General features: G+C 40.3%; 1 protein-coding gene across 3 annotated transcripts in view; it reads left to right on the top strand.

Moving 5' to 3' along the window:
* The window catches only part of immp2l (inner mitochondrial membrane peptidase subunit 2), a 534,375-nt gene that overhangs the window by 68,412 nt on the left and 450,116 nt on the right, over nt 1-15,847 (top strand). The window contains exon 4 of one of the 3 annotated variants that reach the window (XM_080191050.1): nt 4,122-6,343. The exons of the other annotated variants lie outside the window; for them this stretch is intronic. Within the exon in view, the coding sequence (XP_080047176.1) occupies nt 4,122-4,167 (46 nt within the window). The 3' untranslated portion in view covers nt 4,168-6,343. Of the gene's footprint in view, nt 1-4,121; nt 6,344-15,847 lie in introns of those variants that run through there. 3 annotated transcript variants of the gene reach the window in all.

Raw genomic sequence — 15,847 nt, 5'->3', positions numbered from 1 at the left:
TTGAAAAAACTTCCAGAGTGTAGTTCACCCATTGCAGATTGAATGTTTGCAGAATATTTTAAGTCTTCCCAGATTTTTACATTTCATAATTTTATTTAATTGCAAATTAATCAGTCTGTTTAAACTCTGCCATTTCAGAGAGCTTTGGCAACATAGTGTGAGATAATGCAAATAATCAGTTTACTGAAAATTAGCTAATTGTTAAACCTTTGATATATACTTGGGTTAAAGCTGCCTTGTGAAAAAGGTACTGTCCTAGATAGTAGCGGAAAACCAGGTGCTCTTATTAAAACATGCTACTACATAAATGAGAAAGCAGTTCCACATAAAACAAGATTGTAACCAAGAAGAAGACACCTGTTTTTTTCACATTTGTAATTAGACATGGTTTGAAGTAACATAAATTAACACTTCTAAGAACATTCGTGGTCACTTTACCCTGACATGGATGACTTAGAATTCATAACTGACTGTAAAACTAATTTGGTCAATTGCCACTATGCAGGAGGTCATGTGGCACACTCAGTGATTTTATTCATGAGCAGGCTTCCTCTGGGTATGAATCTGGTGTGCAAATGCCAAGACCTTTTTCTAATCACAATCAAATTTGCATGAATTAGTCACGCTGAATCTGGAATTTAATGCTGATAATATGTTAATTATGCTTTTTAATCAGTTGCTGGACAAGTACCAACCTTTTATTAGGATTTTAGCACCAAGTATAACTGGCACCTGTTAATTGAGACAGCCAGGCGGAAATAACATTATTCTACTCATTAGTTTACTTTCATTGAGCAAAACTCATTGGTTCTGATTCAAATACATTGGAAATCAATTGGTGCCGAAAAAGTGCCCTCTGTAAGCGATTGTCTCCATCTCACACATTCCAATTAACTGACATTCACTGTAATTATAGCAGTATGTGCAGGACATGCAACTCCTTTTCAAAGTGCTCTTCATGTATAATACATTTCCTGAGTAATTACTGTTGAGTAATCTGGCTGTACTCTGAGCACATTTTATACTCTCCATATAGTCAGTCTTAGTGATGTTTAGTGCATCAATTTGTTCACCTAAATGTGCAGTGAGCATGACATTTTCGGTTAAATTAGTAATTTGTACAAACAACAGTGACAGTTCTTTTTTCTGTTCTGGTTTTATTTTGTGTACTTTACATGGTATGTCCCATAAATGAAGAAAAATGATGCTTGAAAGAATTGGATGATGGCTTGATCATTGTCCCACCAGAAAATCTGTCCAGTAGTCTGAAGACAGACACACTGTCAATGCGAAGTAATTTTTTATCAATTGAAGTGCTGTCATTGGTGGAAAGCTGAAGTGCAATGTGTCTCAACAGATTCTATCTGACCCGTCAAGTGTTTCCAGCATTTATTCTATTTGTTTTGTTTTACTTTTCCATGATTTTTAAAACAGTACTGTTTTTTTTGCCTTATCAGCCTTACATTTATGCTAGATGTAAGGCATGAATTGAAAGTTTGCAAAAGATTTGCCCAGCTGATATCCACTTCCACATCTGGCTCTCACCCTCCATTCCCTGAAAATCTGGTTCCAGTTATTTTTACTGGGAGAAGTTTGAAGTTAGGTGAGGTTAGGGAACACAGCACAGAGAGATTGAAAAATAGGAAAACTTTCTCAGAAGAAAATTTATACACTATTGCTGAGTTTTTTCTTGTACGACATAAGTTTCCCACATGCATTCTATATAGTTGGAGGAAGAATATTATTAGTCAGCTATGATGCTTGCCCTGATGTGTTAATGTCATTTGTGGCATCATAAAAATGTGTGCAGTGCAGATCTAACTCAGTCATTGATGGATTTTACACTCATAATAAGGAATGTATACCCATGGCAATTTCATCCTATCCATTTTTCTTCTGAGTAAGCTTTGCTATTTATCTATTCTCTCTCCTGTCATCTTTCTCCAGTAAAACAATAAGGGCCTAATTTTCATAGAATTGAGAAGACTCTGCAGATCTTTAAAAATGGCAGATGGAACCTGGATGCCCCACCCTCATTTTGGAGTTTTGCCTGTAGGGGAAAGGAAACCTGTTTGAATCACACAGGTGGAAAACTATAATTCAGTGCTGAGTTCAAACAAACCCCATTTTGGCTGTTGTAAGGGTCTTAACCTTCTCTGATGGGATTCAAATCCATGTCCCCAGAGCATTAGCTTGGGTTTCTGGATTACTAGTTCGGGTGCCATCATCACAACTCCACCTCCTCAAAGCACAATTGTTACAAGATTATATTTTTCTTTTGAACTGTGTGTGAGAAACACTTTTTTCCAGGAAGAATCAGCATTTATATGAAGTTTTTTTTAATTCAAATTGTTAGAGATTTTTGATCTCGCTTGTGGAAGAAACTCAAGATTGCTCTTACCTGAGGTGGAATTGTTTCAATTCCTTGTTGGCACCCCCAGGATTTCTTGGGAATTTGGTGAGATGGTTTTTAATTTTGTTGCAAAGAAAGTTAAATCTTTTTTGTTCAGTATTATGTTGGAAGAAGGATCATTTTGTTATAACTGACTTGCTTACTTAAAAACAAATTTAAAGGTATCATCTGGACAACGTAACATTGACTGGACATTTGTTAATACCACAATGGGAACGTCAGAGGATATTCAAAGAGTTGTGAAATAGAATTTAAACAGAAAATGCTCACAATATGGAACAGATTTATTAGAATCTGAAAAGACAGGTTGAAGTTTTGAGCCAAGAGACCCTTTGTCAGAATAGTGGAAGAAATCTGTTTTGTGCAGGTACAGAAAATGATTGATTTTATCTGCAGATAATTCCTTAGAGGACTTATACTTTATTATTTTAAGCTTCAGGCTACTTTCATTATTTCAGTTTTATTGCAGTTTTGCATATCTCAGGGAATCTTATTGCAATTTCTTGCTTGGTTTCTTTGGAAAGATTGTGGTCAATTTACAGAGCAGTGTTACAGACAGGAGGGGTTTAATTTAAATAACATCAATTTTCCCTCTCACTATCTGTTTTTAAACAGAAAGGTGTTTTTGATTAGCTTTTACCTTTATAAGTGATGGTGCGCTTCTCCTAGTTTTGGTGCAATTCAATTTTCTATTAATAGCCCCACTGCAAGCTTGAGATAGGATGAATTCAAAGTATTAAGTTTAATGTTTATTTATTAGTGTCACAACTAAGGTTTACATTAGCACTGCAATGAAGTTACTGTGAAAATCCTTTAGTTGTCTTACTTTGATGCTTGTTTGGGTACACTAAGGGAGAATTTAGCATGGCCAGACTGTGGGAGGAAACCGGAACACCCAGAGGAAACCCACGCAAACACAGTGAGAACATGCGGACTCTGCACATACAAGTGACCCAAGCCGGGAATCAAGCCTCTGTATAGTTTTAACATGTAAATAAAGGAGTTGTGTTTTCCCTGAGCTGGTGAATGAGCATCCTTACATTATGGCAGAGCTTCTGAATCAGTCCTGTACTTCACTGATGATTCTTATGTTCCAGATGAGGAGTGCGATGTGTTGAATGACACAAAAGTAGATAGGAATGTCATCCTGAGTAGATTAATAAAACTGATAATGACAGGGGTCCAGATCTGGATAATTTTCATCCAAAGGAGATTCAAGAGAAAGATGATCTGTGAGCCTCTTGTCCCTGGCGCTATGAGGCAGCAGTGCTAACCACCGTTTATTTGCACAGACTTGGGACGGGGGTCGCACTGTTGCCTCCTTTGCATTCATACAGAAAAACAGTGTTTCCAAACTTTTTGAACTAGGGGATCCCTAATGACCTCTCAAGAACATCAGCAACCCCAAAGATTCTCGTTATGTGGGCACCCCTTTTTTTGCTGTAAAATAATGCAAACATATAACTCAAATATATATAAGCCTTTTCTAGCTATATCAATGTATATATTAGGAATTAGGAAGAGAACGCAGTCACAAGTATATTTGCTAGCTACATGGTCTCAAATTAATCCTTGGCCAAACTATCCTCCCATGGCCCTTTAACATTAACTCTGAAAGTCGGGCCAACTTTAACAGTGGATAATCTGGTAATAATTAAAATGTTCTCTTATTAAAAAATACTTAAATCTTACCTTTTGTCATTTTTAGTGGGAGGAATGATGCTGGAAAGCTGTTGTCCACAAGGATGAATTGAGTTGCCAGGATGGCTTCATACTCTGAGGAGCAAGAGTACTCAAGGCAGGGAGCTCATCGAGCATCTCAGAAGTGAAGATGCTCGGCAGAAGTTATCTGTGGTGGTCTGGCAATGATGCCGACATCGAAAGTCTCATCAAACACTACGAACAGTGCCAGTTGCAACAAAAGTTGCCTGCTGCAGCCCCACTGAACTCTTGGGAATGGCCTGACTGATCATGGGTACAAGTCTATATTGCTTACATTGGGTCCATTCATGGGGATAATGTTTTTGCTCATTGTTGATGAAAACTTTAAGTGGATGGATGTTTTTGAGGTGACATCTCTTACATCAGACACTACCTTTGAAAGATTACGCAAATGTTTTTTCATGCACGGAATACTTGAAGTAATAGTGTCTGATAATGGAACAGTATTCGTGAGTTAAGTTTCATAACTTCACCAGTCTAATGGTACAAAGAGCTGTGCCTTAGTAACTGGCATCCAATGGACTAACTGAGTGAGTATCCAAACTTTTAAATCTGGTCTAAAGAAGCAGTCAGGAGGAATCTGAAGACTAGACTCCCACACTTCTTTCTTGACTAAGGACTGTCCCACTTGCAACAACAGGAGTCCTGCCCGCAGAGATGTTAATGAACTGTTGTCTCAGAATGGGACTAAACCTCTTGTTTCCAAATTTGCCGGTGAGGGTAAAGGTCAGCCAGAGCAGTCAGAAGGCAAGTCATGATTCATGTCAGTCAGCATGGTCATTTATGGTTGATGACGTTGTGTACATAAGGAATTTTGGTAGTGGGTCGAATTAGGTCCCTGGAATCATTGTCTCTAAAACTGGACTCTTGCCTTATCAAGTGGACATAGCAGGAAGGATCTGCTGAAAACACATTGAAATTTGAGAAAAAGAGAGATGCTCCAGCAGTCAGTTTTGCCATCAGGAAATGTTGCCAACTGTTTTTGACTGAAGTACCTGTGGCAGGCACATTCAATATGTCCATGGAAACAGATAGAACTGAACTGCTTATGCCTGAAGGGGACACTTGTCATTGTGGTTCCTGCTGAAAGTAATCCTGTGGACGTGCCCAGTTCGAAGAGTCACACTACTCCACGAGGATTCGGAAACCCCTGAAGGGGGTTTAATTAACTTATAATTGACTAAATTCATGTACCAAATGTTTAATTATCTCAGACTGTGTAAATTGAGTATTGACATTTGTATAGAAAGGTTTTAGAGGGGGATGGATGTGGTGATTGTCCTTTTCAGAATCTGTCTGCAGAGTAAGGGTCACATGACCTGGGGAACCAATCAGGGAGCAGGATGGGGATCACCCTGGTAAGCTCAAGTTTCGTTGCTGAGAGCCATCTTGGGAGCTGATTGCAGCCATGAGGCTGCAAGCCTCTGTATAGTTTTAACATGTAAATAAAGGAGTTGTGTTTTCCCTGAGCTGGTGAATGAGCATCCTTACATTATGGCAGAGCTTCTGAATCAGTCCTGTACTTCACTGATGATTCTTTTGTTCCAGATGAGGAGTGCGAAGTATTGAATGACATAAAAGTAGATAGGAATGTCATCCTGGGTAGATTAATAAAACTGATAATGACAAGGGTCCAGATCTGGATAATTTTCATCCAAAGGAGATTCAAGAGAAAGATGATCTGTGAGCCTCTTGCCTGTGTCTTCAGTCTCAAAAAGAAATGCTGGTATCTTTAGTTGTTCAGTGGAGTCAGAGACTGTTTTCTTAAACTGGAAGTTAGTTTATGCGTATTATTTTTATTTAAAAGAATGAAAGTCAAAGAGGAGAATGACTACAGTTCTGAAGCATTAATTCTGTTTCCCTCTCCGCATGTGCTGTCTGATCTACTGAATATTTCCAGCATTTTGTGTTTTTACTTCCAGCCTTCAGCCTGTCCTTCCCTATTGGAAAGCTTATGGAAGGGATTATTAGAGATCCCTTTTACGATATCTGGCAAAGGATAAGGATATTAGAAATTCATCACACAGCTTCCAAAAAATAAAGGCATCAGCAAATTTGAAGTTTTTTTTGAGGAAGCCACTTGGGTAACGGATGAGGAAACTCTGGTAGAAATTATCTACGTGCAAAGCTTTTTATAATGCATGGTTGAGGGATCGGTGTAGGGTAGAGGGCTTTACTTTTGTGGATCACTGGGAGGTGTTTAGGAGAGAAGGGCAATTGTACAGGAAGGGTGGGGAGAATTTGAACGGGAGGGGAACTAATGTCTTAGCGGGGAGGTTAGCTAGGGTGTTTATGAAGGGTTTAAACTAATATGGAGGGGGGGTGGGGAGGTGGATGGGAGAGAGTCGGGTGAAAGGAAAAGTATCAGGGAGAAGGAGGTTCCGAGGGACACTTGTGGGTTGAACTGTGTCTGTTTCAATGCTAGGAGTGTGACAGGGAAAACGGATGAGCTTAGGGCCTTGATGTGTGTGAGGCAGTTAGATGTGGTGGCTGTAACAGAGACGTGGTTAAGGGAAGGGCAGGACTGGCAGTTGAATGTTCCTGGGTACAAGTGTTTTAGGTGTGACAGAAGAGGGTTGAAGAGAGGTGGAGGGGTGGCACTGTTGGTAAAGGAAAACATCACAGTAGTGCAGAGGGAGGACAATATGGAAGAGATAGGGATTGAGTCGCTGTGGGTGGAGTTGAGGAATAAAAAGGGAGAGATTACATTGCTAGGGGTGTACTATAGGCCACCCAACAGCCCGAGGTCAGTGGAGGAAGGTATTTGCAGGGGCATTTTGGATAGGTGCAGGAAGAATAGGGTGGTTGTAGTGGGTGACTTTAATCTTCCTGGAGTGAATTGGAGGGGGCCTAGAGCTGGGGGTACGGAGGGAGAGGAGTTTGTGAAATGTGTTTTGGAAGGGTCTCTAGAGCAGTATGTAACTAGTCCGACTAGGGGAGAGGCTATACTGGATTTAGTGTTGGGTAATGAGCCGGGGCAGGTGGGAGAGGTAGAGGTAGGCGAACATGTGGCTAATAGTGACCACAAGTCCGTCTACTTTAGGATAAAAATGGAAAGGGACGAGTGCCGGCCGAACGGGAGTGTGCTGAACTGGGGAAAGGCGAGCTATAGCAGGATTAGGAGAGAGCTGCAGGACACTGATTGGGAAGGACTGTTAGCTGGCAAGTCCATGGTTGGCAAGTGGGAGGCTTTTAAAGGCAAAATGAAATGGTTGCAGGGGAGGTATGTTTCGGTTAAGAGGAAGGATGGGAAAGGTAGGATTAGAGAGCCGTGGATTACAGGGGGTATCGAAGACTTGGTCAGGAAGAAGAGGGAGGCGTATGTTAGGTCGAAACGACTGGGTACGGAGAGTGCGCTGGAGGAATATAGAGAGAGTAGGAGGGAGCTAAAAAGGGGAGTTAGAAGGGAGAAGAGAGGGCATGAAATGGCTTTGGCTGGTAGGATTAAGGAGAATCCAAAGGCATTTTATTCCTATATTAGGAGCAAGAGAGTAGTTAGATGGAAAATTGGTCCTCTTAGGGACAAAAGCGGGGAGTTATGTATTGAGTCGGAGGGAATGGGGGATCTCCTGAATGAATACTTTGTGTCGGTATTCACAAAGGAGAGGGGTTCGGAATCGTGCGGTCTGTTAGAGGGAGCTGAGGATCAGCTGCAGGAAATATCTATTACGAGGGAGGAAGTGCTAGGGCTTTTAGGTAGCGTAAGGACGGATAAAGCTCCGGGGCCTGATGGTATTTATCCCAGGCTGCTTAGGGAGGTGAAAGATGAAATTGCTGGGCCTCTGGCGCAAATCTTTGTCTCTTCTTTGGACACAGGTGAGGTCCCAGAAGACTGGAGGGTGGCAAATGTGGTACCGCTGTTCAAAAAAGGTAGTAGGGATAACCCTGGGAATTATAGGCCGGTGAGTTTGACATCGGTGGTAGGGAAATTAATGGAAAAAGTACTTAGGGGTAGGATTTATGAGCATTTGGAGCGTTGCGGTCTGATTGGGGATACGCAACATGGCTTTGTTAGTGGGAGGTCTTGCCTTACGAATCTGGTGGAATTCTTTGAGGAGGTGACAAAAACGGTTGACGATGGGCAAGCCGTTGATGTCATCTATATGGATTTCAGTAAGGCGTTTGACAAAGTCCGTCATGGTAGGCTGGTAGAAAAGGTTAAGGCGCATGGGATACGGGGTCAGGTAGCTAGGTGGATTGAGAACTGGCTGGGCAATAGGAGACAGAGGGTAGTTGTGGAGGGGACTTTGTCCAGCTGGAGGCCAGTGACCAGTGGTGTGCCGCAGGGCTCGGTACTGGGACCTCTCCTCTTTGTAGTATACATAAATGACTTGGAAGAGAGCGTAGGTGGTGTGATCAGCAAGTTTGCTGATGACACCAAGATGGCAGGGTTGGCAGGTACCGAAGTGGATTGTCAGGTGATACAACAGGATATAGATAGGTTGGTGCATTGGGCAGATAGGTGGCAGATGGAATTTAATCCTGACAAATGCGAGGTGATGCATTTTGGAAGGAATAATGTAGAGAGGAGCTATGTGATTAAAGGTAGACAAATTAGGAGTATAGAAACACAGAGGGACCTGGGAGTGCAGGTTCACAAATCCATGAAGGTTGTGACACAAGTGGAGAATGTTGTCAGGAAGGCTTATGGAATGCTAGCCTTTATAGGAAGAGGTATAGAGTTTAAAAGCTGCCGTCTAATGCTTCAGTTGTATAGAACGTTGGTTAGACTGCATTTGGAGTACTGCGTCCAGTTCTGGTCACCTTACTACCGGAAGGACGTGGAGGCTCTGGAAAGGGTGCAGAGGAGGTTTACCAGGATGTTGCCTGGCATGGAGGGGTTGGGTTACGAGGAAAGGTTGGAGAAACTGGGACTGTTCTCTTTGGAAAGACGGAGATTGAGGGGTGACATGATAGAGGTATATAAGCTACTGAAGGGAATAGACAGGGTCAATAGTGAGAGACTGCTCCCTAGATTGGTTACGAATACAAGAGGACATGATTTAAGGGTGAGGGGGGAGAGGTATAATTTGGATATGAGAGGAAGGTTCTTTACGCAGAGAGTAGTGGGGGTATGGAACACGCTACCGAGTAGGGTGGTGGAGGCGGGAACGTTGGACTCGTTTAAGGTTTAGTTAGATAGGCACATGAGTGAAACGAGGATGGAGGGTTATGGTAGGGGTTATTGAATAAGGGTTAGAACCTCGGGAGACACCGGAAAGGCAGGCTTGTGATTAACGTTTTTGTCTTTTCACTCCGCAGGTGGAGGTCCACCTCGTTGTCAAACGAGGGGCATGCACACGGTGGGTCGTGCGTGGGCTGCTCCTGGAGGTTCCGGGAGTGGCCTAGTACTTCGTGTCGGTGTGTGTGCTTGATCCTGGACCGGTAGACGGGCGCCGCAACAGCTCGGTGACTAGCACTGCTAGCTGTGCAGATACATGGATTTGGGCCTGTGTCTGTGGGAGTTTGTGCATTCTCCCTGTGGTTGCGTGGGTTTCCTCCGGGCGCTCCGGTTTCCTCCCACACCCCAAAGGTGTGCTCTTAGGCTGATTGGTTTTACCAAATTGACACTATTCTCCCCTGAATCTGGCTAAGTCAGGGGTTCTATTTGTAGATACGCAGGGTAGAATAGGTGTAGGGTGATGCGGCGGCGCGGGCTTGTTGGGCCGAAGGGCGTGTTTCCCGTGCTGGGTTGTTCTTTGTATAAAGTATCTCAATCTTAAGGTTACTTCACAAGAATCCTGTGACATCAATAGAAATTTCAAACGTTAGATGAGAAATTAGCTGTAATTCTGCAACCAAAACTTATGATTAATGGACATGATTCATTTTGGAAACATATTACTACTGCTGACCTCCCCCCCACTCCCCCAAGGGGATTAATCCTAGGTCTGATCCACTTCATCTTCTTTATTAATGACCTAGGAAGTGGTGTTGATTATATAATAAATTTGTAGATGACACCAAAATCTCAAGTTTTATTTGAGTAAACTTGTTTTTGCTATTGATGAATTATCTGGGTAGAGCTATAATAATTAGCTGTTCAACTGTTAGGATGAATGAAATGGTGCAGTGCTAAAGTCTCGTGACTTTACGAATGGCTGAAATAATAGTTGGAGTCACTCAAATATTCTGAGACATTTGTCCTGTGAAATGGGCTCTCCAGCATTGGTTCACTATGATAAAGTCACAAATCTCCAGGAATTTCTGGACCTCAACATTATCTTTTTATCTGATTACAGCAGGTTACTCAAAAATCCCAGATAGCCCCAATAATGGTGGTGCTGCGAGATTTACCTCATTATTTATTTTCTAGCTGATAAATCTCTTATATTCAATCAGGCCATAAATGTTTTTAAGATTAGAAGCAGAATGGAAAACTGGAATGAATATTGGCATAGTGGCATTGCTGGCAAGTAATGATAAGGATGTTAATTGTTGCAATCAAGGGAAATTAATAAGATATTTACCTGCAATTGATGATTAGACTTCAGTTGTATTTTGTTCTGCATCAATGCCTTCCACGCAGTGTTTGAGGTGAATAGGTTGACCAAAAAAAGTGCACTCGAGCATATTGATTGAAAAATGTCAGTGACCAGACATTTTTAAAATTAGTTGAGTACCTAGCACATTGTTAAGATGTGATGGAACTCAATGCACATGATGGTGAATGATTCATGGGCAGGAGATGAGAAGTCCTGCACTGTTTAACTAATGGTGATACTGAGGCACAACTTACAAGTTGTGGTATCACTTGTGGAAAGTTGAGGTGAGGATGGTGTGTTCTGAGTCTGATTTGTTCACACTTAATGCTGCTGACAAATAAATCATAAAGTCTCGATGCTGAAATAAAACAGTCGTGAGCTAGAAATTTCTTAATCATATCTATAGTACAGCTTTGATAACCATTGCAATATTTCCGTGATATTCCTGTAGCATGCAGATACAACAAGCAATTAGGAAGGCAAATGGCAAGTTGCCCTTTATTGCAAGGGCTTAGAGTGCAGAAATAAAGACATTTTGCAACAACTTTGGTGAGACTACACCTGGAACACTGTGTGCAATTGTAGTCTCCATATTTAAAGATTAATATATTTGCATTGGAGAAATTATAGCCAAGGTTCACTAAATTGGTCCCTCCAATGAGGGAGCTAACCTTTGATGACTGAATTGGACCTAAATTCTCTGGATGGTTCACAAAAATGAGAGATTATCTTATTGAAACATACAAGATCCTGAATGGGCATGGCAGATTGGAGATTGAAAATTGTTTCTCTTGGAAATCTAGGTGCACAGTCTGAAGATAAGAGGGCAATTATTTAGGTTGAGCTGAGGAGAATCGTTTCATCACCGTGTTGGGAATCTTTGGAACTATCTACCCTAGAGGGTTGTGAATGCTCCATTGTTGAATATATTTAAGGCTGGGATAGGCTGATTTTTAGCCTCTCATGGAATTAAGGGATATCAGGAGTGATCAGCCAAATAGAGTTGAAGATTGAGATCAACCATGATCACATTGAATGGTGGAGCAGGCTCTCCAGGTTGTGCGGTTTACTCCTGCTGCTATCTTCTGTGTTTTTGTGAGCGTCTTTCTATTGTCTCAGGGTAGTTTTATGCAGATAGAAACATGAAATCTGCTGCACCCATTTAGAACCATTCTAACATAAAAGCAAAATATTGCAGATGCTGGAAATCTGAAATAATAACAGAAAATGCTGGAAAAACTCAGCAGGCCTGCAGCATCTGTGGAGAGAGAAAACAGAGTTAACATTTTGAGTCAGGATGACACTTCTTTAGATCCATTCTAAGTTTTATGTCCCAAGTAAAGTTCATTCTTTAAAAAAACACACAGTTTACTTTGATTACTCTAAGGTAATCCACATAGTTTCACTGTCATAATAGCAAAACATTCAAAAATATTTTAGTACATTGTTGGAAGTAAAATTGGCAACAATGATTAAGTGTAATCCTGGAAGTCTGATCACGAGTTGTCCCCCTGCCATTTGGCGGCCAACACATCCATTCTCAGGATGTACTGCTTTCCTAAACCAATTGGAAAGCAAGGAGACTCATTACCCAATTAAATGATGCTTGACTGTCAGTTAAACTTTTTAAAAAATCATCTTTTTAATGTCCCACTGGTTTTTCTCCAGGGTTACACACAGCAGTATCCAGAGATTGATGGAGACTCTTGGAGATTTGGCAATCTTAGGCTGAGAAAAGAGGTTTAGGCAGCAAGGAGGCAAGTCCTGTCCCTTAACAAAAACGAAGGAGGATGTTCTAATTTTAGAATCAGTTTTAGTTAAAACGCACTTGCCATTTTTGCTCATTATAGTGAACCTTCTTGCTAAGCTATTGTTTAAATTGGACATTGCCAAAATAGAGGGCTCTTTGATGAGTCAGCATTGTGAGACTGCATTGAATAGGTCTTTAGTAAGATGCATGACATGTCTATGGGGAGAGGTAATTGTGGCCATTACTTTTTGCAAGACTCACATGAATTAAATTGGTTCACTAAACCTGATCCGGAAAATTGGGAAGCAAACAAAACATTTTGAATTAGATGATCCCTGGAGAGCAAGAATACGCACAATAAAGTGGATAAAAAGCGACCTCCCAATTACAGCAATGGATGCAATATCTTTATTCACTTCTCTTTGTTCATAGATCAGCCATTTCCATTCCACAGGCTTAAGTTAAATTTAAAGAATAAAGATGCATTTAGTAGAGCTGTATTATACTGTGAGTGTCTGTATATTGCTTGTTTAATTGCTATCTGTTATCACTGTAACTGTGTTGTCAGTGTGGATCTGAGAGCTCATCAGCTTTTGTTACAGTGATTATTGTGGAGTATGCAAGAATGGATCAGTTAATTTGGTGTCAATGTACCATCCTTGTTTTGTGTCTGTAGTTCTGCTTATTATTTGATCTGCAATCTAACCTGGACTTGCACCACATTCATGCTGTCTGGCTAATCAGCGTGTTATTATAAATTTTGTTACAGTTTTTAAAAAGAACGATTTTGAGCTTGCAGTGAATAGATTGAACGTGTGTTGGATCTATTGATTATCTAGTACACTATATATTTCTTTATAGCAACGGAAGTGGATATCTCAGGTTTTAACCTATGACTACTATTAATCCAGAAGGATTTGCATTTGCCAAATCTGAGGTCATGAAGTTACTTCTTTTTGTAAGTACAGTTACTATCAGCGACAGCCATCAAATGTATTAAAGTTGTCCATTAGGAATCAATATCGTGTAAAGTCTAAGCTGCTTCATGTATGGGGATAAAAGAGTTGTTTATTGCTGACCACTGAGGTAAAAAGATATGCTTCAGTGTTTTGATGACTACATAAACTTTGCAAAAAAAAAGTGCTTTGCAATGTTAGCATTACAATAGAATAGAATGAAATAATTATTTTAGTTGTCAGTGTTTAGCAACATGAAGATGAATATGTATGCACTCAGACTTCATTAAAGGTAACCATTTCATTGCGCCTGCTGCAATACAGTTTATCCGGAAGCTTTGAAGTTGGGGAGGTGCACACCTGCTATAGAGGATTTGTACAAGCTGTCTGGAAAAGTTTGTTTGTCAGACAGATATAGAAGCAGTAGGAAAAAGACATAATCTAAATTGAAACCTCAGTGTAGATGCCAACATTTATCTGGTTACACTCATTTGAAGCACCTTAGAGTGCGTTTCTGTGTTAAAGGCTCTGTCAATATAAGATGTTGCTTTCGTACTGATAGAGTACTGCATTGTTGGAGATCTCTTGAATGAAAACCTGTCTATCCTCTCAAGTGGATGCAAAAGATCCCTTGGCATTAGTTGAAGAGCAAGAGAGTTCTCCCAGTTACCTGACACGATAGTCTCTTAATCAACATTGGCAAAATACATTTCTGGTCATTATTCTATTACTTTCTGTGGAACCTAGCTGTGTGCAAATTGGCTGTTTGTGTTTGCATAGAAAACAATACTGACTACTCTTCAAAAGTAATTGATTGGCTTTGAAACTGTTTGAGATAGCTTGAGGATATAAACAGCACTAAACTGCAAGGTCTTTTCTGTGTTTTTATGATCTAAGTATAAACCCTAAAAATGCTATAAATAAGTACCAACATCAACTTTTACATAGTGTAACAAGTACCAATAAAGTATGTCTGAAAGGAATAGAATATTTTTTCTTGCTATAATGTGTTGAAGCTTCAGCTATCTGTAAATTAATATTTAAACTTGCACAGAATTATTGTGCTATTTGTAATGAAAATCTTATGATTTGATTTATTATTGTCACATGTATTGGTATACAGTGGAAAATATTGTTTCTGTCGTGCCATACAGACAAAGCATACCGTTCATAGAGGAGGAAAGGAGAGGATGCAGAATGTAGTGTTACAGTCATAGCTAAGGTATAGAGAAAAATCAACTTAATATAAGATAGGTCTATTCAGAAGGGTGATGACAGCAGGGAAGAAGCTGTTCTTGAAGCAGCTGGCACGTGACCTCAGACTTTTGTATCTTTTTCTGGACAGAAGAAGGTGGAAGAGAGTATGCCCAGGGTGAGTGGAGTCCTTCATTATGCTGGTTGCTTTTCTGAGGCAACGGGAAGTGTAGACAGAGTCAATGGATGGGAGACTGATTTGCATGATGGACTGGGCATCGTTTACATCCCTTTGTAGTTTTTTGTGGTCTTGGACAGAGCAGGAGCCATATCAAGCTGTGATACATCCAGAAAGAATGTTTTCCACAGTGCATCTGTAAAAATTGGTGAGCGTTGTAGCGGACATGTCGAATTTCCTTTGCCTCCTGAGAAAGTGGAGGCATTGGTGGGTTTTCTTAACTATATTATCGGCGTTGAGGGACCAGGACAGTATGAATATCATATTGTGTGCTGAAGTCTTAATTCTTTATAATTATCCATTCAAACTGAAAAATGATTAGCTGTAAATCATTTGTCAGCATAATTCTGAAGTTGTATCACAATTGCTTTTCAAAGTCTTCAATAAAAAAATTCACTTTTTGCTGCCAAGAATATTGTTTTCATTTGAAGTGATTTATTTATTGCATCAGAAAGACAAAGGTAAGGCTGCACGATGCAGACAAAATTTGCCGCCTTCATTGAAACTCTATCCTCAACATTCTCCTTATTTTGCAATTTTATGAATTACCTTCTGAAAATTACAAGATGACACACAATGGCACAATGGTATGTATTACTTTTTCTGGAAATGTGCAGGTCAAGAATATTTACATTCGTGCAAATTTAAAAAGACATTTCAGATACGGAGAACAATGCAGCAAAAATGCTTAATGATTTCCTTAACCTACTGGCTTGATCAATGACAAAACGAAATCTTGATCTTATTATCTGCATCCTTAATTTGGATAATTTAGGAGGGATGATGGCCCAGTGGTATTATTGCTAGGTTATTAACCTAGAAACTCAACTAAAGTTCTGTGAACCAGGGTTTGAATCACGCCATGGCAGATGGTGGAATTTGAATCCAATAAAAAATATCTGGAATTAAAGATCTACTGATGCCCATGAAACTATTGTTGATTGTCAGAAAAATCCATTTGTTTCACTAATGTCTGTTAGGGAAGGCAATCTGCCATCCTTATCTGGTCTGGCCTACATGCCTACAGAGCCACAACAATGTAGTTGATTCTCAACTGCCCACGGGCAATTAGGGTGGACAATAAATGCT

Source organism: Carcharhinus amblyrhynchos, chromosome 6 (assembly GCF_965287045.1).
Source record: "Carcharhinus amblyrhynchos chromosome 6, sCarAmb.v2.hapA, whole genome shotgun sequence".
In the NCBI taxonomy this organism is placed as follows: Eukaryota; Metazoa; Chordata; class Chondrichthyes; order Carcharhiniformes; family Carcharhinidae; genus Carcharhinus; species Carcharhinus amblyrhynchos.
This window is presented reverse-complemented; position numbering and strand designations above follow the sequence as displayed.